The 22,164-nt window shown below is 45.1% G+C and overlaps 1 protein-coding gene across 6 annotated transcripts in view; it reads left to right on the forward strand.

Annotated features, from left to right (window-relative positions):
- PAK5 (p21 (RAC1) activated kinase 5) overlaps positions 1-22,164 on the forward strand; it is a 128,769-nt gene that overhangs the window by 89,469 nt on the left and 17,136 nt on the right. For 5 of the 6 annotated variants that reach the window (XM_028722215.2, XM_028722218.2, XM_028722216.2 and 2 more), the window contains 3 exons: positions 4,887-5,672; positions 18,186-18,680; positions 20,783-20,916. In XM_028722215.2, coding sequence (XP_028578048.1) covers positions 4,887-5,672; positions 18,186-18,680; positions 20,783-20,916 — 1,415 coding nt within the window. The remainder of the gene's footprint in view (positions 1-4,886; positions 5,673-18,185; positions 18,681-20,782; positions 20,917-22,164) is intronic. The other variant, XM_028722220.2, reaches the window with a different exon arrangement.

Genomic DNA, 22,164 nt, shown 5'->3' on the forward strand with positions numbered 1-22,164 from the left:
TTTGACCATTTTGGTTGCCCTCCTCTGGACACGTTCCAGTTTGTCAGTGTCCTTCTTGAACTGTGGTGCCCAGAACTGGACACAGTACTCCAGGTGAGGTCTGACCAGAGCAGAATACAGTGGCACTATTACTTCCCTTGATCTAGATGCTATACTCCTATTGATGAGGCCCAGAATTGCATTGGCTTTTTTAGCTGCCGCGTCACACTGTTGGCTCATGTCAAGTTTGTGGTCAACCAAGACTCCTAGATCCTTTTCACATGTACTGCTCTCAAGCCAGGTGTCACCCATCTTGTATTTGTGCCTCTCATTTTTTTTGCCCAAGTGCAATACTTTACATTTCTCCCTGTTAAAATTCATCTTGTTTGTTTTGGCCCAGTTCTCTAATCTGTCAAGGTCGTTTTGAAGTGTGATCCTGTCCTCTTGGGTGTTAGCCACCCCTCCCAGTTTGGTGTCATCTGCAAATTTGATCAGGATGCCCTTGAGTCCATCATCCAAGTCGTTGATAAAGATGTTGAATAAGACCGGGCCCAAGACAGAACCCTGTGGCACCCCACTAGTCACTCTTCTCCAGGATGAAGAGGGACCATTGATGAGCACCCTTTGGGTTCGGTCAGTCAGCCAGTTACAAATCCACTGAGTGGTAGCATAGTCAAGACCGCATTTTACCAGCTTCTTTACAAGAATATCATGGGGCACCTTGTCAAATGCCTTGCTGAAATCAAGGTAGACTACATCCACTGCGTTCCCTTCATCTACCAGGCTTGTAATTCTGTCAAAAAACGAGATCAGGTTAGTCTGACATGACTTATTTTTCAGAAATCCATGCTGACTATTGGTGATCACAGCATTCCTTTCTAGGTGCTCACAGACTGTTTGCTTAATGATCTGCTCCAGAATCTTCCCTGGTATTGATGTCAGACTGACTGGGCGGTAATTATTTGGGTCCTCTCTTTTCCCCTTTTTGAAAATAGGGACAACATTTGCCCTCCTCCAGTCTGCCGGGACTTCGCCTGTTCTCCAGGAATTCTCAAAGATGACTGCCAGTGGTTCTGAAATCACATCTGCCAGTTCTTTTAATACTCTTGGATGCAGTTCATCTGGCCCTGGAGACTTGAATACATCTAGACTAGCCAAGTATTCTTGTACTATCTCCTTAGTTATTCTGGGCTGTGTTTCCTCTGCTGAATCATTTGCTCCAAATTCTTCAGGTCGGGCATTGTTTTCTTTATCGGAGAAGACTGAGGCAAAGAAGGCATTGAGGAGTTCAGCCCTTTCTGTGTCCCCTGTTTGCATTTCACCATCTTCTCCTCTGAGTGACCCCACGGTTTCTTTGTTCTTCCTTTTGCTACGAACATACCCATAAAAGCCTTTTTTGTTGCTTTTAACCTCTCTAGCAAGCCTGAGTTCATTTTGTGCTTTAGCTTTTCTGACTTTGTGTCTACACGTGCTGGCTATTTGTTTGAATTCCTCTTTGGTGGTTTCCCCCCTTTTCCATTTTTTGTACACATCCTTTTTTAATCTTAACTCAGTTAAAAGTTCTTTAGATAGCCACCCTGGCTTCTTTAGGCACCTTCCATGTTTCCGTCTCATTGGTATTGCCTGAAGTTGTGCTTTTACTATCTCCCTCTTAACAAACTCCCAGCCATCTTGAACTCCCTTTCCTTTTAGTATTACTGTCCATGGGATCTCACCCAGCACTTCCCTAAGCTTTATGAAGTCGGCTTTCTTAAAGTCGAGAAATTGAGTCCTAGTATGCTTGGCTGCTCCTTTCCGCTGTATAGTAAACTTCAGAAGAGCATGATCACTCGCGCCTAATGATCCTTCCACTTCTACCCCACTAACCAGGTCATCAACATTGGTTAGGACCAGATCTAAAATGGCTGTTCCTCTTGTTGCTTCTCCCACTTTCTGGACAATGAAGTTGTCTGCAAGGGCAGTGAGGAATCTGTTTGACCTTATGCTCTTGGCTGAGTTTGACATCCAACAAATATCCGGGTAATTGAAGTCCCCCATTACTACTATCTCCCTTCCTTTTGCATGCTTGGCCATCTGTTCCAGGAAGGCATCATCTATGTCCTCCGTTTGGCTTGGGGATCTATAGTAAACTCCCACAATGAGGTCACTGTTATTCTTCTCTCCCTTAATTTTGACCCAAATGCTCTCACTTTGGCTTTGAGGTTCTAAATCTTGGATCTCTTCACAGGTATACACATCCCTGACATATAACGCCACTCCTCCTCCTTTCTTGTCTGGTCTGTTTCTTTGAAATAGATTGTATCCCTCCATTATTACATTCCAATCGTGGGATTTATCCCACCAGGTTTCAGTGATTCCTATTATGTCATATTTAGTTTGCTGTACCAGGAGCTCAAGCTCATCTTGTTTATTTCCCATGCTTTGCGCATTAGTGTACAGACATTGAAGTCCATTAATCATTCCCCCGTGTCTCTTATTTAAGGATTTTCTCCTCCCACCACTAGGTCTGCATGCTCTTTGCTCCATTCGGTGTATGACATTTGGATGATCATCTTCATCAATTGATAGACTCCTACCTTCAGGAGCACTGTCTCCCTCCCCCACATTAGTCAGTTTAAAGCCCTCCTGATGAGGTTTCTGAGATTTTTTGCAAAAACATTCCTCCCAACCGTTGTGAGGTGCAGCCCATCGCTTGCCAGAAGTCCATCTTCAAGAAACTGCATTCCGTGATTTCTCTCAGTTCCAACTGAATAAAAGCACAGGTGGTGATGATGATGATGATGAACCAGTGTCACCCACTGCCCATGTCAGCTACAGGAGGCCTTTACAAAGCCGCAGTCTCTGTGCAAATCACACCCTTCCCTGCCCCCATCTCTTTTCCTATGGCAAGGAGTAGCTTTCTCTTCAACACATGGATTTCCATCAGGATTCAGGGCCAAGTAAGCGAAGGTGTCTTCAGAATTCCTCCAGGAGGCGGTGTGTGGGGTGAACAACCCCAGATAAGGCACAAATGAAAAAGAGCTGTTTCAGGTGGAGGAAGGGGAATAAATCATTTTGTATGCAGAACAACCTCCTGCCTCCATAGGGTCCTCCTCTCTGCTCAGAGAAGCAGAGAGAATCTACAAGCACAGACAAAATAAGGGAGGGAGGGAGGGAGGGAGGGAGGGAGAGCAAGGAGAGAGAGAGAGAGAGAGAGAGAGAGAGAGAAGAATCTCCTCTGCCTTGAAGCCTAAACACAGGGAGAATATTAAATCGGCCCTTGTATATGAGCAACATGTTGACACAGGGGAAGTGGGTTTCCCTTGGGTGCTTCAGTCTTGCATTAAATTATAAAGCATTTCATTGCCAATCGTGCTGTTTTATGATGTGGTAATTAAATATGAATGGGCTGTCAATTGAAAGACAGTCACATTACTGAATGGCTTCAAAGTCAAAGGGGAGCACATCTGCCGCACCTCGTTCGACCCTATGGTTTCAGTATCAAAAGCCACAAAACAGCAACATCAGCTTGTAATTGCAGACAGAAACCAGTGCAAGCCCGGCCCTCTGCTTGCCCCTCAGAGCCGTGGGGATGGGCCCCGGTGGCGGCAGCACCCTCTCTTCCTCCTCGACCCCTCTCCAGCTGCTGTTATGAACTGGCCAAGGGAGGAGGCTGGCTGCTGCAGCCATGGAGAGGTAATGGGATGCTCCTTCACTGCCACCACTCAAGACAAGTGGCGGCTTATCCTCCTCCCCAAGCTTGGCAGCAGCAGCACTGGTGGGGGAAACAGGGACAAATCAGAAACCAGGGTGGCTTTCATAATTCTCGGACTGTCCCTGGAAAATCAGGACGCTTGTGGGGTATGTGTCAGGCTTCCAGGAATCCGATCCCCTTCCCTCACAGCTGGCTGCCAGAAATGGGAAAACAAGACGTTCTTACCAATGTAATTTATTCAATATTCACAGAAGGAGACGTAGGATGTCTTCTCTCAGACAATGGCGTTGCTTCGAATAAAGTCCCGCACCCTCCATCTCTCCTATTATACATCATTCCTACATCAGTTAATCTGTGTTTTCTGCCTCTGAGATTTCTGTTCTCCTACTCAAAGCCCGCCAGGAGCTGGGAGAGGGAGGGTCTGGCATGCTTTCCAAAGACACAGAATCTGTTAGCTGTCTCTCACCTCTCACTTCTTCTTCCTCCTCTCCCATTATTTCCCAGCTTCTCCCCTCTGCAGCCTCTGAACCTTCTGCAAACCACTGTTCTAAATCTATGCTGTCTCCCTCTTCTCTGGGAAGTGCAGGAGAGGGGGACAGTCTTCACCATTCCCCCTCAGTCCAGTCCCTGACAGGATGGCACTCTAGCTATTTCCGGGCTTCTGGCCCTGTTAAGAAGCGAGCAGATTATTAAAGCGCAGTTTGAGATGCCATGAAAGCTGTTCAGAGCCAAAAAGAAAAGTATCCCTTGTATATCTTGTCCCTTTTCTTCCTTCTGCCTCACAATGCCTTGGTAGTGTTACCTTAAGTGTTCTTTTTAGGGAAGAATAAAGTGCCCAATAATAAGCGGACATCCTGTGCTCCATATCCACTTGTATAAGTAAATCTAAACTGAGGAGTGATTTCTTTTCATTCAGTTGTATGCTGGCAAACTAGTTGTTAGCGTTGCCTGGCACTGGTACAGACTGGCATCAAGTAACAATTTATTATAATAGTCTCTACTTGTATATGGAGTTTTCAACAGTATGCAATAATGCATCTTTAGGAGGAAATGACATTTTTTTTTGTCCTAAAATGTTTCATTTGATGGAGGGACATGGCAGGCTATCAGCCTGTCCCCCGCCGCATTGTTGAAATTGCTCTGCTCAATAGTTTTATCACAGTAACATGAAATCTAAGACGGTCTTTAATCAAAAGCTATCTTCTGTTCCCAGACCATCGTTAGAGGAAATAAACCTTGCAAGGATACTTCAATCAATGGATTGCTCGAAGAATTCGACAATATCTCTGTGACACGTTCCAACTCGCTCCGGAAGGAGAGCCCTCCCACCCCTCGCCTGGGACACGCCAATCACATCGAAATTCACCAGCAGGAAAATGGCTACATCACGTATTCTCAGTATTCGAGCGAGTCGGAGACCGCTACGGACTTCCTTGCCGAAAAGTACAGAGACAAGAGCATTCATGGGGAAGAGTTGGACAGATATTCCCGGGGCAGCTGCGCTGCCAAGCAAAATGGGCACATGGCGAAAGTGAAAGCCAGCGAAATGTATTTTTCGGAAGCTAAGCCCCTGAAGTCTGATATCTCTAGGTTCTTGCCAGATTATCATGCTCACATGGAAACGAAAAGCAAACTGAATGAGTATGGTGGCTTGAAGCTGGAATATCAGAGGGCTCCTAGCGGATCGTCCCTGGATTATAAAGAACCTTTTCATTTCACTCCTTCTAGGACTTCCATTCACAGTCATTGCTCAGGAGAGAGACTAGAGTACAGTGACAGCGACTGGGCCAAGGATGATTATGACAAAAGGCCAAAGTCGTCCTATGTAAACCAGACAAGCCCTCAACCTGCCATGAGACAGAGGTCCAGGTCAGGCTCTGGTCTCCAAGAGCCAATCATGCCCTATGGAGCAAGTGCTTTTAAGTCCCATCAGCAAGGCCATTCGTATAGCTCATATACCTACCCTCGATTATCAGAAACCGCAGCAGGCATTCCAAAGGTAAACTTTTACAGGTCAACCTTTTCGACATTGTGGTCATTTCAGTATTTGGAGTTGAACACTTATTTTGCAATCTGATTTTAGCCCCAGTATCCCTGTGGGTTCTACAGAAGACCTGGTTTCTTCCCAGGGAGACGAAAGGTTCTTGCACATAGGCCTCTGAATATGTATGAAGTTTTCTCATTTTTTATGGTTCAATTGGAACTCCAGTGCTACTTCTAAAAATTGGTACTGGCACTAAATCAAGCTGTGTAGTTCAGTGATAGGTTTGTTTGTTTGTTTGTTTGTTTGTTTGTTTGTTTTTTGGCCAACAGATACTACTAGAGATGTTCAAAACCAATCCATTTTTTGCCAAAAAAAATTATTCCACCTATCTGCTTCATAATATCAGAACTAATTGAAGAGAGCCTCAGATATCTGTGCTTTTAGGTGTCCCTCCAGCAGCTACCCCATGTGTATCCAAATATGGGTGTTCACTTCATTTCTTCCAATAGGAGGTGCATCTGGATGGGAGTCTAAGTATGCATCCCATAATGATCTCTACATTTTTGGCTAGCTGGTACAAGAGTTTCCATACCCAGCTACTGCTCCCTGCCCACCCCCACTGACCGCCACCATGCAGAAGAAGTTGCCCAGGCAGCCGATCGTCATCTGTTTTCCTGGCAGATAGTAAACCAGACAGCAGTGGAAATAAGTTGCATTTCAGGACAGTCAGACAAATAGCAAAAATGAGGGCGGTCCAATTGCTGTGGCATCCCTATACATGACACTTAAATGCACAGCTGCAAAATAATGATAATAATAATAGCCAAATGTTTATCTGTCCCACCCCACTTCCCATTACATTAAATAGAATTTGCCTGTTGTGGGTCCTAACTCTATGTCATTAGTAACTACACCGCAAACAAGCGAAATCCAGTGATGTAGATCTCCAATAGGTAAGTTCTCCAATATGTTAAAGAGGAGGGAGTCAGTGGGTGGTTGCTGTTTGGGGCGGCACCTACACATTCAATGCAGTGTCTAGAATGGCCTATAGATCAAGGATGTCGTTGGACTACAATATGCACCATCACTGACCATTGGGCCTGCTGGCTGTGGCTGATGTGAGTTGCGTTCCAACAACATCTGAAGGGCTAAAGGTTCCCCATCGCTCCTGTAGATGCTTGATAGCTTCTCCTGCGAGCAACGCCATGATTCTCATGAAGCCAGGTGCCCCAACTCTAGTGGGCCAATGTGTCTTCGCCCTCCTCAATGTTTGTTGGAAAGGGGCCCCTTATTGTGTGTGCATGATGTCACATGGATCACATGTTGTCAGTTCAGTGGCCGGCTCCTCCAGACGATGTGACGTCATGCAGGCGCAACACGCAGCTGGCCCACTCAGTCTTGGGGGCAACCTGGTGCCTCCACACAAGGCATCGTCTGAAGCCTTTTCCCATGAGGATTTGAGCACATCTTCTCAAAAATACCTCTCATATCTGAGTGCTCCATGTTAAAATGATGCTTCTGGTTCACAGTGCCATTCTATACATGACTATGGAGAAGTAAAGACCCGTTGAGTGCAATGGAACTTACTTCCTGGTCAGCAGATATAGGATTGCGGTGCCCGTTTCATCTGTCTATGGTTTCCAAAACAAATAGTGTTTTTGCATAAGGGAAAAAGAACAACAGATGTCTTCCTGGGGGGAAATGGTGATGGTCTAAAAATCAATTAATGACATAGATTATTTGGCTCCCCATCATTATTAGTTAAGGGTTGTTTTTTGAATTACCTCTGGAGATGGGGGTATCTAAATTTTGCCCCTTCTTCTGTAAAGCTCCCTTGACATTTTTCAGTGACATCAATATCATCCTTCCAAAATGTTAACCATTTCCTACTTCTAGACTGAATATCTCTCCTTGCCAAGTGCCTGAGCATGTGCATGGAACACTATAGCCTAAATGCACAGACACAAGCAAGCCTTATGGAATAGCAAATCCATACCTGGCTGCTATTGCTACATATGTGGTTGAGCGTCATTTGATACAAGCAAATAGTTAAAGTCTTTGCTACGGAGAAGACTTTTGCAGCAATATATGCCGTTGCCCCCAGCACAATCCTGGTGAACTCTGTAGGCTTATTCCAGAGTAAGAGCTAGTTTAACTGAGCCTTTTAGAACTGTACAATATGAGCTGACTCTACCCATAAATGCATAAAAGGAACCCTGATGCATCAATCCCCATCTAATCCAGTATCCTGTTCCCAATGGAAGCCAACCAGGCATCTTCAGGAAGCTCAGAAATCTGGGCATGAAGACAACTCCCCTCCCATGCTGTAATATAATAATAATAATTTATTATTTATACCCCGCCAAACTGACTGGGTTTCCCCAGTCACTCTGGGTGGCTCCCAACAGAATATTAAAACCACAATAAGACATCAAACATTAAAAACTTCCCTAAACAGGGCTGCCTTCAGATGTCTTCTAAAAGTCAGATAGTTGTTTATTTCCTTGACATCTGATGGGAGGGCGTTCCACAGGGCGGGTGCCACTACCGAGAAGGCCCTCTGCCTGGTTCCCTGTAACTTCATTTCTCACAGTGAGGGAACCACCAGCCGGCCCTTGGCTCTGGACCTCAGTGTCTGGGCTGAACAATGGGGATGGAGACACTCCTTCAGATACACTGGGCCGAGGCCATTTAGGGCTTTAAAGGTCAGCACCAACACTTTGAATTGTGCTCGGAAACATACTGGGAGCCAATGTAGGTTTTTCAGGACTGGTGTTATATGGTCCCAGCAAACTCTCCCAGTCAGCAGTCTATCTGCCGCATTCAGGATTAGTTGAAGTTTCCAAGTCACCTTCAAAGGTAGCCCCACATAGAGCGCATTACAGTAGTCCAAGCAGGAGATAACCAGAGCATGCACCAATCTGGCAAGACAGCCTGCGGGCAGGTAGGGTCTCAGCCTGCATACCAGATGGAGCTGGTAGACAGCTGCCCTGGACACAGAATTACTGTGCCTCCCCTCCGAAAAACCCCAAACCCACATTCACAGATATACTGCCTCTAAGGCTCCAACTTCCATTTGGGTATCCTACTTTGTCTAATTTCCCTGCAAAGCCATCTGAGCCAATAGCTGTCACTACCGCATCTTGTAACAGGAAATCCCACAAGTTTATTGTTCTTTGTGCTTGTCGGCACATTCTCCCATTCATTCCAAGTTGGCATTCTGAACCTGTTCTGCATTTCAGTTTGGCCCCATGGCGAATCCAGGGGAGGGCAGGCTATGTGACACATTTCATCACATGCCTGAACTGCCCACTGAGTTAGTCTTCATTTCAGTGAATCAGCTACATGGGGTGGGAGAGCTGCACTTCATTTTATTTAATTGAACATGTCAGGGTGGGGATGTCCATTGTCTGTTTTCCTCTGCTATTCTGCAGAGATGCAGTTATCCACCTACGTACCCACAGAGGCTGGATTTCTGGATCAGCACTTTCGATTGCATTCGAATCAGATGGCTCACTCCCCACCCACCCCCAGCAATCTCTTACACCTTGCTCTTTCGAAGTGTACAAAATGGTTGTTTCTTGTTGCTTCTGATGTTGCATTCTCATCCTGTACCTTCTATTTCACTTTCGCCCCCCTCCCCAGAAAAAAGTGAAATGAGTTTTTTAAGCAGGAGGGATATCCACCTCCTAGCAACTGAAAGGCCCTTTGTGCCAAAGGGAGAACAGCCTTGCTTGCCTTACACAGAGAATAGGCAGCACAGCTGCCGCTCCAGCAGCATGTTCCGTTTCAGTGCTGTGCTTTTGATGGATTTCTTGTCAGAACTTAATCTGCTCTGCTGACCTGGACCTGAACAATCAGATTCCCTTCCCTCCACCTCTTTCCATTTTCTTCGGTCATTCAAAGAATTTCCTTTGGGAGATTAATTAAAATATAAATGTCAAAAAGAAGTATGCAATGAAACAATACGTATAGTGCATGCCACACTCTGGATTTTGCAATGCTGTGGATCTCTATGCTTAGACCTGATTAGAATTAAGGTGTGTCAAGTTTATCTTTTGTTATGCATGTCACAGAAAGCAATAATAATAATAATAATGGAGCACCTTGACTCATAAGTGTGTGTAAAATATAAGCATGAGTGCATTTTTACAAAAGCTTGTTTTGTTTTTCTTTTTTCCTTAAACCTGTCTCTTGTAGTCGGCCATGCCTTTAAAAAAAATGATAACGCTGATTCAATTCATTAAAGTAAATTTCAAATCACTAACATGGAAAGGTAATTAGACTCTATCTAACATGTGAGCTGTCCACATCATTATCAAAAGACAAGAAGAAGAGGGGGCAGAATAATTACCAACCAACCTCTTCTCAATAATTTGCTGGATATTTGTCAAGAGCTTTCTCATGGAGAGAACCTGTAACCATTAATTTAAAAGGTGGGAGAGGACTGGCAGATAGACACAATTAATTTCAGTGATCTGAAAGAAAGAGAGAAGGCAACTGCTATAGCTCTTCACATAATTAAAAAGCAAACACAGCAAAGCCTCTCAAGATGTGGTCTAAAGTCACATGAAAGAGAACCTTGTAGAAGCTAAGCAGATCTGTGTCCGGTCACTACCTGGATGGGAGGCCAGATGGGAACCCTTCTGGCTTGAATTCCATCATGGAAGGACAGTGGGATATGGTTGTAAACAAATATATATAAATATAACAGCTTTCGCATTACAAAGTTGTGCCCAGCCCAGATTCTCACATTGAAGTTACAGGAACCAATGCTACCTTGGTAGGATATCAACTTTACATCTGGTTTTGTAGTAGTCCAGGGATGGGTGTCTTCAATGCATGCTTGGTTGCAGCCAAGTTTCCTTCATTTTTGGCTTTCAAACTTTCAGTTGTCATGATCTGAGAAAAGTTTGAAAAGGTATAGCCTCAGACACTCAGAAAAAAACAGAGAGCAGGCCTTCTAATGAACCAGAGATCTTTAGAAAGGTCTACCACCCAAAAGAGCAATTGGTCCCTTCAACCAAAGTGACGGACAAATGCCATTATTTCCCTCCATACCTAGGGTTTTTTGAGATGCTCATCAGCGTTGGCAACAGAATATGGAATAGGCTCGACCTCTTCCAGAGAGGCTTTCCTTATGAATGCAAGCCACCGCTCCACTTGTACAAATAAAACTGAAACTGAGAGGTCTTGCACTAGAGGAAGAGTCAGAGAAGCAGCCATCCATGCACTTAAATTATTAGCAGTCAGCCTCCCATGTTAAGCATGGTGCTGACCCAATCCCCAGCAAACATGGACTCCTTTGTCATTTTGCGAGATACAGCGAGCTCATTAAAGCAGCTTGCCAATACACGTGTCTGTTGCCTGCACCCAGCTCATTTATATCTCTGAAATTTGCAGCTCTAAAACGCAGTTGGCGGTTCCGCACTTGGTGAATAGTCAGCAGTTTTTGGAGCCTTTGGAAGCGCTCTTCTTTGAGAAAGAGAAGCCTAGCAACTCTACACTTCAGATACGCCTTCTGAGCTTGCAGGAAGCCTTCTTTCCATCAAAGCTTGCTGTGAGATTAAAAGACGAGCGAGTCCGCCGGACACGAGAGTTTGCCAGACGCTAATCTCTGCATTAAATCTATCTTCCTCCATTGAGTACACCCTACTCACAAACACTGTGGCGCCATGCAGCAGCCTACAGTGACAAATTGATGCTGCGGCGAACTCCCTTTCTCCCCTCCGCCCCACCCTCCAGTCTTAGCATAAAATGGTCAAATGATGTTCCACTGCAGAATTCAATTTCACAGTTCAGTTGGATCCTTGATTACACTGCCAAATTCAGATTAATGTGCATTTAACTAACATGGATCAGGGAACTCCTGGCTGCCAGCCAGCGGTAAAACTAGCAACGGAGAGCTGTTTAAGAGCTCTATGCTTTGTCCTCCCTGTGCGCCACCACTGAAATTGATTGATTAAATAAATTCACAGCTATAATTATTTGTAATTGTGCTACATCATGAGTCTGTGTCGAAACCCCCCACCCACGTCGGAGATGTTACACACATTATCCCAAGCTCTTTTGCTTTGAACAAAGCTGAAAATTATTCCTTTTCAGAAATGGTATACATTTTCTGTTGTTGTTAATCTTGCACCCTCATAGGTACAATTTCCTCAGACTGGCTCAGAAGAATATTTGAGAATGTCAAGAATAAATGGATAAAAAGCTAGGTGGGAGATTTTAAAAAAACAACAACAAAGAATGCAATAGTCTGAGTTCTAAACTCTCGCAAGCAAATCTGATTAACCATAAATGTAAAACATCACTGTCATCTTGCAAAGACTGCAACTGATTTAATTTCTTTTTGACTTTTTGATTTAAACAATAGGATTTTTTTAAAAAGAGTTGGTCATTTTAGGAAATAATTCAGGAAATGGCTAACTCCTGTATTTTTCCTTGAGAAGGCTCCTTTTAAAAAGAGGCTGAGCTCCTATTTGATATGCCCATCTTATAAATTCCCTCAGGGATGAAATCATATTGTGTGATATTCTGTGCTATATACACATACTTCACTCAAGTTGCATGTATGCTACTGATTGGAGATTACACACATAAATATACAACCGCACCCCAGGGGTTAGCACAGTGCTTCTCAAAATTGGGTCCCCAGCTGTTGTTGGACTACAACTCCTATCATCCCTACCTAGCAATACCAGTGGTCATGGATGATGGGAACTGTAGTCCAACAAGAGTTGGGGACCCACGTTTGCTCTCCAGATATTGTTGACTACAATCCCCATAATCCCTTGCCATTGGGCATGCTGGCCTAACCCCCAGCAAACATGGACTACGTTTTCATTTTGCCAGATACACAGCTTTGTAACATTATAAAGGCAGCTGGGGAACTATTTTTCCAATATCTCTTCATCCAAACGTGGAATGCCTGGACCATCAATCCTGTGAATTATCTGTTCCTACAGGTTATGTGGAGATGCTACATCTTTTGGTTTTGAGTCTTTGCTAGTGGTACTCTCCACCAGTTAAAGATTGTTAATAAGTTCAGCTTTTTGGATTTCACCCAATTGATCCATCCATCCATCCATCCATTAATTAGAATAATATTTAAATAAAGTTAAACATTGTAAAACCACATGAAAAGTGGCTTTTTAAAAAAATGCTGAAAGAAGGACCCTTTGTTCAAGCCCATATTAGTTCATTCCCTGACATCGACAGTTCAAGGGCTTATGGTAGCTGGTACTATCAAAACCTTAGACCTTAGAGAACCAATGCTATAATCAAGAAAGACTCAAATTTCACCCACTGGGAGGCGGCTTCATATGCCTAGAGAAAAGTATTTATCCTAAAAACAGCATTAAGGTAAACAGCTTTTAAATCAAGCATAAATAAAATACTTGAGTTAAAACACCTTCTGAGAACAAGGAAGTTCTAGGTCCATTGTATTAAGAACATACAAAGCTGCTGTATGGTCCATATGGTCAGACCAATGGCCACATGGTCAGACCAATGGTCCATCTAGCTCAATAATGCCTTTCTGACTGACAGCAGCCCTTCCTGGAGATGCCTTAGGACCTTCTGCATGCAAATCAGATGTTCTACCACTGAGCTGTGGCCTTTCCTCATTGTGCTATTGTGATAGATTCAGGTTTAGAAATGACATATTGAAACATTGGCACTGATTTCAGTGGACCATTGGTAGCTTCAGTCACCTATAGCTCATACTGTGAAGAACATAAGAACAGCCATGTTGGATCAGACTGAAGGTCCATGTAGCCAAGCGTCCTGTTTCTTACATTGACCAGAAAGCCCACAAGAAGAAGATGAAGGCAATAGACCTCTCTCCAGCTGTTCCCCTCTCAACAGAAACTGGTATCCAGCACAGATTACCTCATAAAGCCCCATTTAGAGGTCTGTCTTCTGTGTACTTGTTCAACACTCCCCTTTTAAAGCCATCTAAACCAGTAGTCATCACCACATGACAGCCAATTCCATAATTGAATTATGTGCTTGGTGAATATGTCCTCGCTCTTATCAAAATGGAATCTACTGCCATTCAGTTTTATTTGTGAACACCATTCTTCAAACACACACACACGCACACACACACACACACACACACACACACACCCTTTCCCTTGAAAACTTTCACCTTCCCTCGTAGGAAAGATGTTCCAGCCTCCTGATCGTATCACCTGCTGTTGTCCGCATTTCCCTCCGCTGTACAACATCCTTTTGTGGAGTAAGAAACTAAAATGTTCAGAGGTGCTAAGACCACCCAAACAGGTCAAAGGATGTCTTGAACCAAGGATATTTAGGCTCCATGCAGAATCACTGGCATCACAGCAGTTTACCCATAAGGCAGGGGTGGCTAACCCAGGGCTCTCTAAGTGTTGCTTGACTCTACTCCCATCCTCTCCTACCAGATATCTGCCATCTTAAAAGGCTATTTTAAGCCTGATTCTCGTCAAATGGCCTGTACTCAGCTACTTTCAGTAGCCTCGTGCTTTTGATTTTAGAATCATAGATGCAATGCAGGAGTCTTCTCACAACTCAAAACCCTGAGATTAAGAGCCTCATGCTCTATTGGCTGAGCTATCCAGCAGCTAGCTTTTGTCTGGTTCTTTTCAGTCCCAAAGGTTAATCAGATCGCAAATTATTTTACATCTACAATGAAACCTTTAGTTGATAATCTAGTATGTGGTAGAATGGACATCGCCATTCATTTCCAGGAACCTGCTAAAGCAACTCATTGCAATTTCATTCTTTTTGAGCTTAATGCAGGAGCAGGGAACCTGCAGCCCTCTTGGACTACAACTCACATCATCCCTGACCATTGGCCATGCTTGCTTAGGCTGATGGGAATTGGAGTCCAACAACATCTAGAAGGCCGCAGATTCCACCACCCCTGACTTAATGTATGGCCTCTGATAAATTGTTATCCTTAGGCACATGAAAATGCCAGCAATGAGGCAAAGTTTTGACAAGGATACAATCCCTCTTAGCCCAAGACTTACGATTCTGCAATTAGGGAAGCAAATTCACAGGGGGGTTGGGAGAATTTCTGTTCTGAAGACTGGGTTGTAAACTAAGCTATTTCTGAACTGTTGTGGGCAGTATGAAACATCTCCTGACTAGTAAAACAAGGGGAATAGTCAGGGAAATTGGTTGCGTGTTGTACAAACAGATGTTGCTGCATCAATCTGTCACGGTGGACTTTCATTTGATAGGAAGCTGTGTTGCTTCACAGGCTTCAGAATGCCAATAAATGTTGCGCAATAATATCCCCTCTAACCCCATCAAGAAACGCTTATTCACACTCATTACAGGGGGTGCGGGAGAGAATGTATCAGAAATTTACGTGGCACATGCTCTTTGCACTGTGTTGTGTTCCCTCCTGCTCTCAGAATGACTGGGCAGCAGCAGCAGCTGTTCTGCTCAAACCACGGACAGCTAGAATCAGTAGTGGCTGGCCAGATGAAAGGAACTTCTTCCTATTAACAGTATGAAAGGGAAAGGTCTTATCCACACTAAGCTTTTCTCCACTCTTTCCAGGCATAGTCTGCTCTTTAAAGCTCCATGTCCAAACACCTTTTTCTTGTGGCTCTAGAGCAGCGGTTCTCAACCTGTGGGTCCCCAGATGTTGTTGGACTACAACTCCCATAACCCCTGAGTTCTGGCCTTGCTAGCTAGGGGTGATGGGAGTTGTAGTTCAACAACATCTGGGGACCCACAGGTTGAGAAAGGCTGCTCTAGAGCTTCCACTGTGAAAACCTCACAATCGAAGCAAACATCAGTCTGTGGGAGATCTGAAATGACATTTGCTCTGATTCAGCTTTAAAGGGGGGGTTGTGGGGAAAGCTTTTTGGGGGGGGAACCAGCCCAGAAATGCTCAGATGTGGAGTGTTAAGGCATGGATCTCTGCCTGGAAAGAGTTGGCCAAAAGGTAACTGGATTTAAAAAAGATTTGGTCTGTAGGGTCAGATTCTACCAGTAGATGATTTCAACCAGGGGTGCCAACTATAGAGGGCAGAAGGGGCTTCAGCCCCCTCAATATTTCTAGGCGGGGGGCTGACCCCCCCATATTGAGGGGACTGAACACTGGCCTGCTGGGTGAACTCTGGCCTACCAGGTGGGGGGGGGGGAGGCATGGAAGGTGATTTTCACCCTCTGCCCCCCCCCCCGACATCACATGATTCCACCCGCCCCCCCCAATTTGTGTGTGGGGGTGTAAGTCAGCACCCCGGATTTGGGCTGAATAAAAATGCAAGAAAAACCCAGACTGCTTCAGATAGGACAATAGTCACTGTAGTTCTGGAGAGTGACAATATGGTCACATTCCACTGATGAGGAGATCTTGCCAGTTAAGAAAGGTGCTGAGACTGGCATATCTGCTATAGGGTTGAATAACTGTAAAGACCTGAGCTGTGAATAAGGTACATAATGGGACTCCTAAAATCCTGCTCAAGTCAATGAGACCTGCCTTAACTGTGCACAGGTTTGCAATTCCAGTATACAAGAGAACATGTGCTGCGGAAGCAGCTATGCAACCTACAATGTGTGTTTAGTAGCTATGCAACACACAATGTGTGTTTAGTAGAGAGCCAGTGTGGTGTAGTGGTTAAGAGCGGTAGTCTCGTAATCTGGGGAACCGGGTTCGCGTCTCCGCTCCTCCACATGCAGCTGCTGGGTGACCCTGGGCCAGTCACACTTCTTTGAAGTCTCTCAGCCCCACTCACCTCACAGAGTGTTTGTTGTGGGGAAGGAAGGGAAAGGAGATTGTTAGCCGCTTTGAGACTCCTGAAGGGGAGTGAAAGGCGGGATATCAAATCCAAACTCTTCTTCTTCTTCTTCTGCAACCCATGGTAGAAGGACACAAATGTAGGGTGAAATCTAGTGGGAAGTTCTCCTGAACTTGAGATGAATGGGACCTGCGATAGTTCAATGCAGATTGTGCAGGACAATTTCTTTGTGGATTGTGCCCATGGTCTGAAGGCTATGTCTGAAGACCAAGGATGAGAAGCCAGTGGACCTCCATATCAGACGCAGCCAACGTGGCCAGTGGTCAGGGTTGGTGGAAGTTGGAGTTCAGCCACAGGTTCCTCCCCTCCATCTGGCTTCTGTAGAATCGGCTGCAATTATCTCTACTAAAGTCAGAGAAATAGCCGTCTTGGAAAAGCAGGAAGTCAGTAATATTTGAAGACGCCTTGTTCTAAATCAGATTACTGGCCCATCTAACCAAGTGTCACCTGTGCCAACTGCCTGATGGTCCCCAAGGGTACAGGCAGAAATATTTCCCACCCTTGCTATCAAAGATCCTTTTAACTGGAGATGCCAGGGTTTCAACCTGGGATCTTAGGTATCCAAAGCATTTGCTGTCCACGAACCTGTGACCCTCCCTATGAAGGACAGTTGCCTGCAATCTACCTGCACCAGAGTTCAACCAGTTGCTTCCAGCTGCAGCCATCAGTTGCTCCCTTCCCTAACCACTGAACTGTGGGATTTACTCTTCTTGAAATAAGGTGTTTCATTGAAAGAGATTACTGTGTATTGGTTGAAACAAGTAGCATATAATCATAGATGGTAGAGTTGGAAGGGACCCTTCCCTGCAGTGCAGGAATACGCAGCTGCCCTATGTGGGGATCGAACCTGCAACCTTGGCATTATTGGTACCGCCAAGTACCAATTGGTTCTAACCAAGCTACCCACTTAGTAGGGGCCAGCATTTGGTTCCTGAGAGATGTATTGAGTAGGGAGATGGCCAGCTCAGATGGCCCAACTTGAGAGATGCCACAAGAGCAATCACGTCCTGTCATTATTTGGGAAACACTCATAATAATAATAATAATAATAATAATAATAATAATAATAATATACACTGACTGTGGCAAAGTTTCTTTCAGAGGTCACAAGAAACAAAGACCATCATGCTCTGGAAGACGTAACAAAATTACTACGTCAGTCTCTTTCGCGTGTTGTTTGTTTGTTTTAACTGTATCTTGTTTTGAAACTGTTTTGTGGGTCTATGGACCACAATGAAGATAATAATAATAATAATAATAATAATAATAATAATAATAATAATAATAACAATAATTTATACTCTGCCCATCTGGGTGGCTCCCAACAGAATATTAAAAACACGATAAAATATCAAACATTAAAAGCTTCCTTAAACAGGGCTGCCTTCAGATGTCTTCAGATCGCTGTTTTTTCCTTGACCTCTGGTGAGAGGGCATTCCACAGGGCGGGCACCCCTACTGAGAAGGCCCTCTGCTTAGTTCCCTGTAACCTCACTTCTCACAGTTAGGGAACCAACAGAAGGCCCTTGGCTCTGGACCTCAGTGTCCGGGCTGAACGATGGGGGTGGAGACGCTCCTTCAGGTATACTGGGCTGAGGCCTTTTAGGACTTTTAAGGTCAGCAGCAACACTTTGAATTGTGCTCGGAAACGTACCGGGAGCCAGTGTAGGTCTTTCAATTTACGTGAAACCACGCTTACCTGTTGACTTGCTTCTTTTCACAGCTGGATTATGATCGAGCACAGATGGTTGTAAGCCCACCGCTGTCTGGGTCAGACACTTACCCTCGAGGCCCAACCAAGCTACCTCAAAGTCAAAGCAAAGTCACGTATTCAGGCAGTGGCTACCAGTACCCAGCAGTCTATCACAAATTCTCCCACTATCACCACCAGCCTTCTCTCCAGCCAAGCTCACATTACATTTCCACAGCTTCTTACCCAAGCTCCCCAAGCATCACTTCAAGTGCTTATCCTCCACCAAGCTGGGGCTCTTCCTCAGACCAACAGCCCTCCCGGGTCTCTCACGAGCAGTTCCGAGCAGCCTTGCAGCTGGTGGTCAGCCCTGGTGACCCTCGGGAGTACCTGGACAACTTCATCAAAATCGGGGAAGGCTCCACTGGTATCGTTTGCATTGCCACAGAGAAGCACACGGGGAAGCAAGTTGCAGTGAAGAAGATGGATCTCAGGAAGCAGCAAAGGAGGGAACTGCTCTTCAACGAGGTAAGCCATTTTGGAAGTGTGGGAAGGTGCTTCCACCCTACTGATTTCAACTGGGCTTGAGCACGCTGTTAGATTGTGCCCATTCGTTTTAAGTAGAGATAAGGAAGCCATGTGTGGGATGCGGGTGGCGCTGTGGGTTAAACCACAGAGCCTAGGACTTGCCGATCAGAAGGTCGGCGGTTCGAATCCCCGCAACGGGGTGAGCTCCCATTGCTCGGTCCCTGCTCCTGCCAACCTAGCAGTTTGAAAGCACGTCAAAGTGCAAATGGATAAATAGGTACCATTCCTGCGGGAAGGTAAACGGTGTTTCCATGCACTGCTCTGGTTCGCCAGAAGCGGCTTAGTCATGCTGGCCACATGACCCAGAAGCTGTCTGCGGACAAACGCCGGCTCCCTCGGCCTATAGAGCAAGATGAGCGCACAACCCCAGAGTCGTACGCGACTGGACCTAACGGTCAGGGGTACCTTTACTTTACCTTTAAGGAAGCCATGGGGAACGAGGAGAACTGGTCGTGACATCTTGAGCTCCTTGGAAGAAAGGTGGGCTAGAAACGTAATAAAAATAAAATTAGAGGGAAGCGTGCCTCCGGATTGTGCCCATCAATTCTAATTGGTCTTAAGGATGGCACTGAATTGGACAAAGTATCATTAAAAGGCATATTCTCTATCCACGTGTCTTGAAAGACAGCTCTGTGAGCTGTTGGATGTCTGTGTGATGTAAAGTTTACAGAGGGCTTAGCTAGAAACCATACACAGAAGCCATTGCTTTGATTTAGTCACCCTTCTCCCATCATTATGTAACAAAAACATTTATTCCCCCCAACCCACTATCTCCTTAGCTCCAAACGAAACAGAGCCTTCAACAGCCCTTATTGGCAACTGCCCCCAGAAGCTGCTAATCTCATTCTAAGTTGCCAAAGGCGATGAAGGAAAAGTTGCGTTCAGGAAGCTAAAGCAAGGAGGTCCAAAAAGATCAAGGTGCTCTCCAGAGTCCTGGGGACACCGGCTTACACAACCAACAGTTCCTCTATCTATCTATCTATCTCAATATTGTCCGCGCTAACTGGAGTGGGTCTCTGAGGTTTTCAGAAACGGAGTCTAATAATAATTTCCCCAGCCACTCTGGGCGGCTCCCAACTGAATATTAAAACACAATACAGCATTAAACATTAAAAACTTCTCTAAACAGGGCTGCCTTCAGGTGTCTTTTATAAGTAAGATAGTTGCTTATTGCCTTGACATCTGATGGGAGGCCGTACCACAGGGTGGGTGCCACCACCAAGAAGGCCCTCTGCCTGGTTCCCTGTAACCTCACTTCTCGCAGTCTGTCCCTGCCCTTACAGTAGATGCCAGGAATGCAACCTGGGACGTTTTGCATGCAAAGTACATGTTCTGCCCCCATGCTACCACTCTTCTCTGAGGGTAGATGCTGGCACCAGACCATCTGCTGCAGTGCTGGCAGTGGTCATAGAGTGCCACTCAGATGGGACCAGCCCATTCCCATTCCCTGTCTTCCCAAAGCATTCATGCCACCTTCCTTAAATGTACAATTCATGATTCAGAGAGCCAAGTTTTGCCTATACAGGGCAAGCTTTCTTTCTCTCCATTTGCCAGCAAGATGCAAAGGAGAACAGCGCTCCTGTGTTGCATCTTTCATAGTTTAGGGAAGAGGCATTTCAGCAGCTTAATTCAATCCAACTTGCACCCGCCTCAAATTCTACTTCTACACATTTGCTGTGGGCACAGGAACCCTTTGCACAATCATAAACCCATCACTTCACATTGCAAGTCACTTTTTTAATTCACTGGGGGAAGACTGTCCAGAGTTACCAGGCAGGATTTGTGTGCTTCGACCAAACATATACCTAAAGCCCAGTTCCACATAAGGATTTCGTTTTAGTTCAAGGTCAATGTTTTAGTTCAATGTTATTTGGCTGATAATTCAGATTAAAACTCTTTTTTAAAGATGTGTGTGTGTGTGTTGCGGCTGCTGTTTTATAAAAAAATGTATTTACAATTTGGCCTATGTGAATTAAAAAACAACAGATGCGCAAAAACCCATTAGCACACCATTCAGAGGTTCTCCTCTTCTGTTCTTTAAGGTTGTAATAATGAGGGACTATCATCACGAGAACGTGGTCGACATGTACAACAGCTACCTTGTGGGAGATGAGCTGTGGGTTGTTATGGAGTTTTTGGAAGGTGGTGCTTTGACCGACATAGTGACTCACACCAGGTAAGCTGCATGAAATGGGTACGTTTTAAGACAAGCCAACCCTTCCAGGCATCTGATAGTTTGCACCATGGTTTGGCTGCCTGCAAGAGCTTTCCCCAATTGCTGAAACTGGCTTGATCTCACTACATCAGGGTGGCATGGGTGGTTCTGTGGTCTAAACCACTGAGCCTTTTGGGCTTGCCAATCGGAAGGTTGGCGGTTTGAATCCCCGCGATGGGGTGAGCTTCCGTTGCTCTGTCCCAGCTCCTGCCAACCTAGCAGTTCAAAAGCATTCCAGTGCAAGTAGATAAATAGGTACCACTGTGGCGGGAAGGTAAACGGCATTTCCATGCTCTCTGGCTTCCATCACGGTGTCCCATTGCACCAGTTTAGTCATGCTGGCCACATGACCTGATAAGCTGTCTGTGAACAAACACCAGCTCCTTTGGCCTGAAAAGCAAGATGAGCGCCGCACCCTATAGTCGCCTTTGACTGGACTTAACCAACCAGGGGTCCTTTACCTTTACATCAATGAATTGAACCCCTGTACATGGAGCATCCGCATGCATACAGAGGAAGGTAAAGTTTGTAAAATGGTGAGAAGGGACGAAAGGATTTGGCATTAGCATTAAGTCAACACATTATGCCATTCTATCATTAGCAGCAGCAGCAACAACAACAACAACAGAGGAAGACTAGTTGGAGGGAGCCATACACATTGGGTACATCCTATCCTGCTAATTCCTATTCATTGCCTTGTCATTTCCATGGCAACCTGTGAATTTGCTAAACATAGTTTGGTTGTACCATCAGATGTATCAGTAAGATACAAAGGAAGTGTGGGAGTCTGCCAGGCTTGATTTCCAACATGGATGTGCTGGTGCCTGAGGAACTTGGAAGTCTGTGTGCTTAATTCTGTACACTAGCTGATTCTCAAACAGGGCACAATCTCATTTGCTCTGTAACTTTTCTGCTGTGGCTATTTTAAAGACCCGCTTCAGCCCAAATGCTAAAAAAAATATCTTGTAGCTTTCATTAGGAGCTATTTTCTGAACTGTTAGTCACCGTGCCAAATATTTTGACAGGCATTTAATTGCAAACAGATGCTTCCAGAAAACTCTTAAGTGCTGTCATTAGGGCCGGGATTCATTAGAAGCACTCCTTTCTTGTTATTTGAACATTTTATGGCCATCTCTCTAAGGTTTCATTGAAGGCTTTGCAGTGGGTGGCGCTGTGGGTTAAACCACAGAGCCTAGGACTTGCCGATCA

Source organism: Podarcis muralis, chromosome 3 (assembly GCF_964188315.1).
Source record: "Podarcis muralis chromosome 3, rPodMur119.hap1.1, whole genome shotgun sequence".
NCBI lineage: Eukaryota > Metazoa > Chordata > Lepidosauria > Squamata > Lacertidae > Podarcis > Podarcis muralis.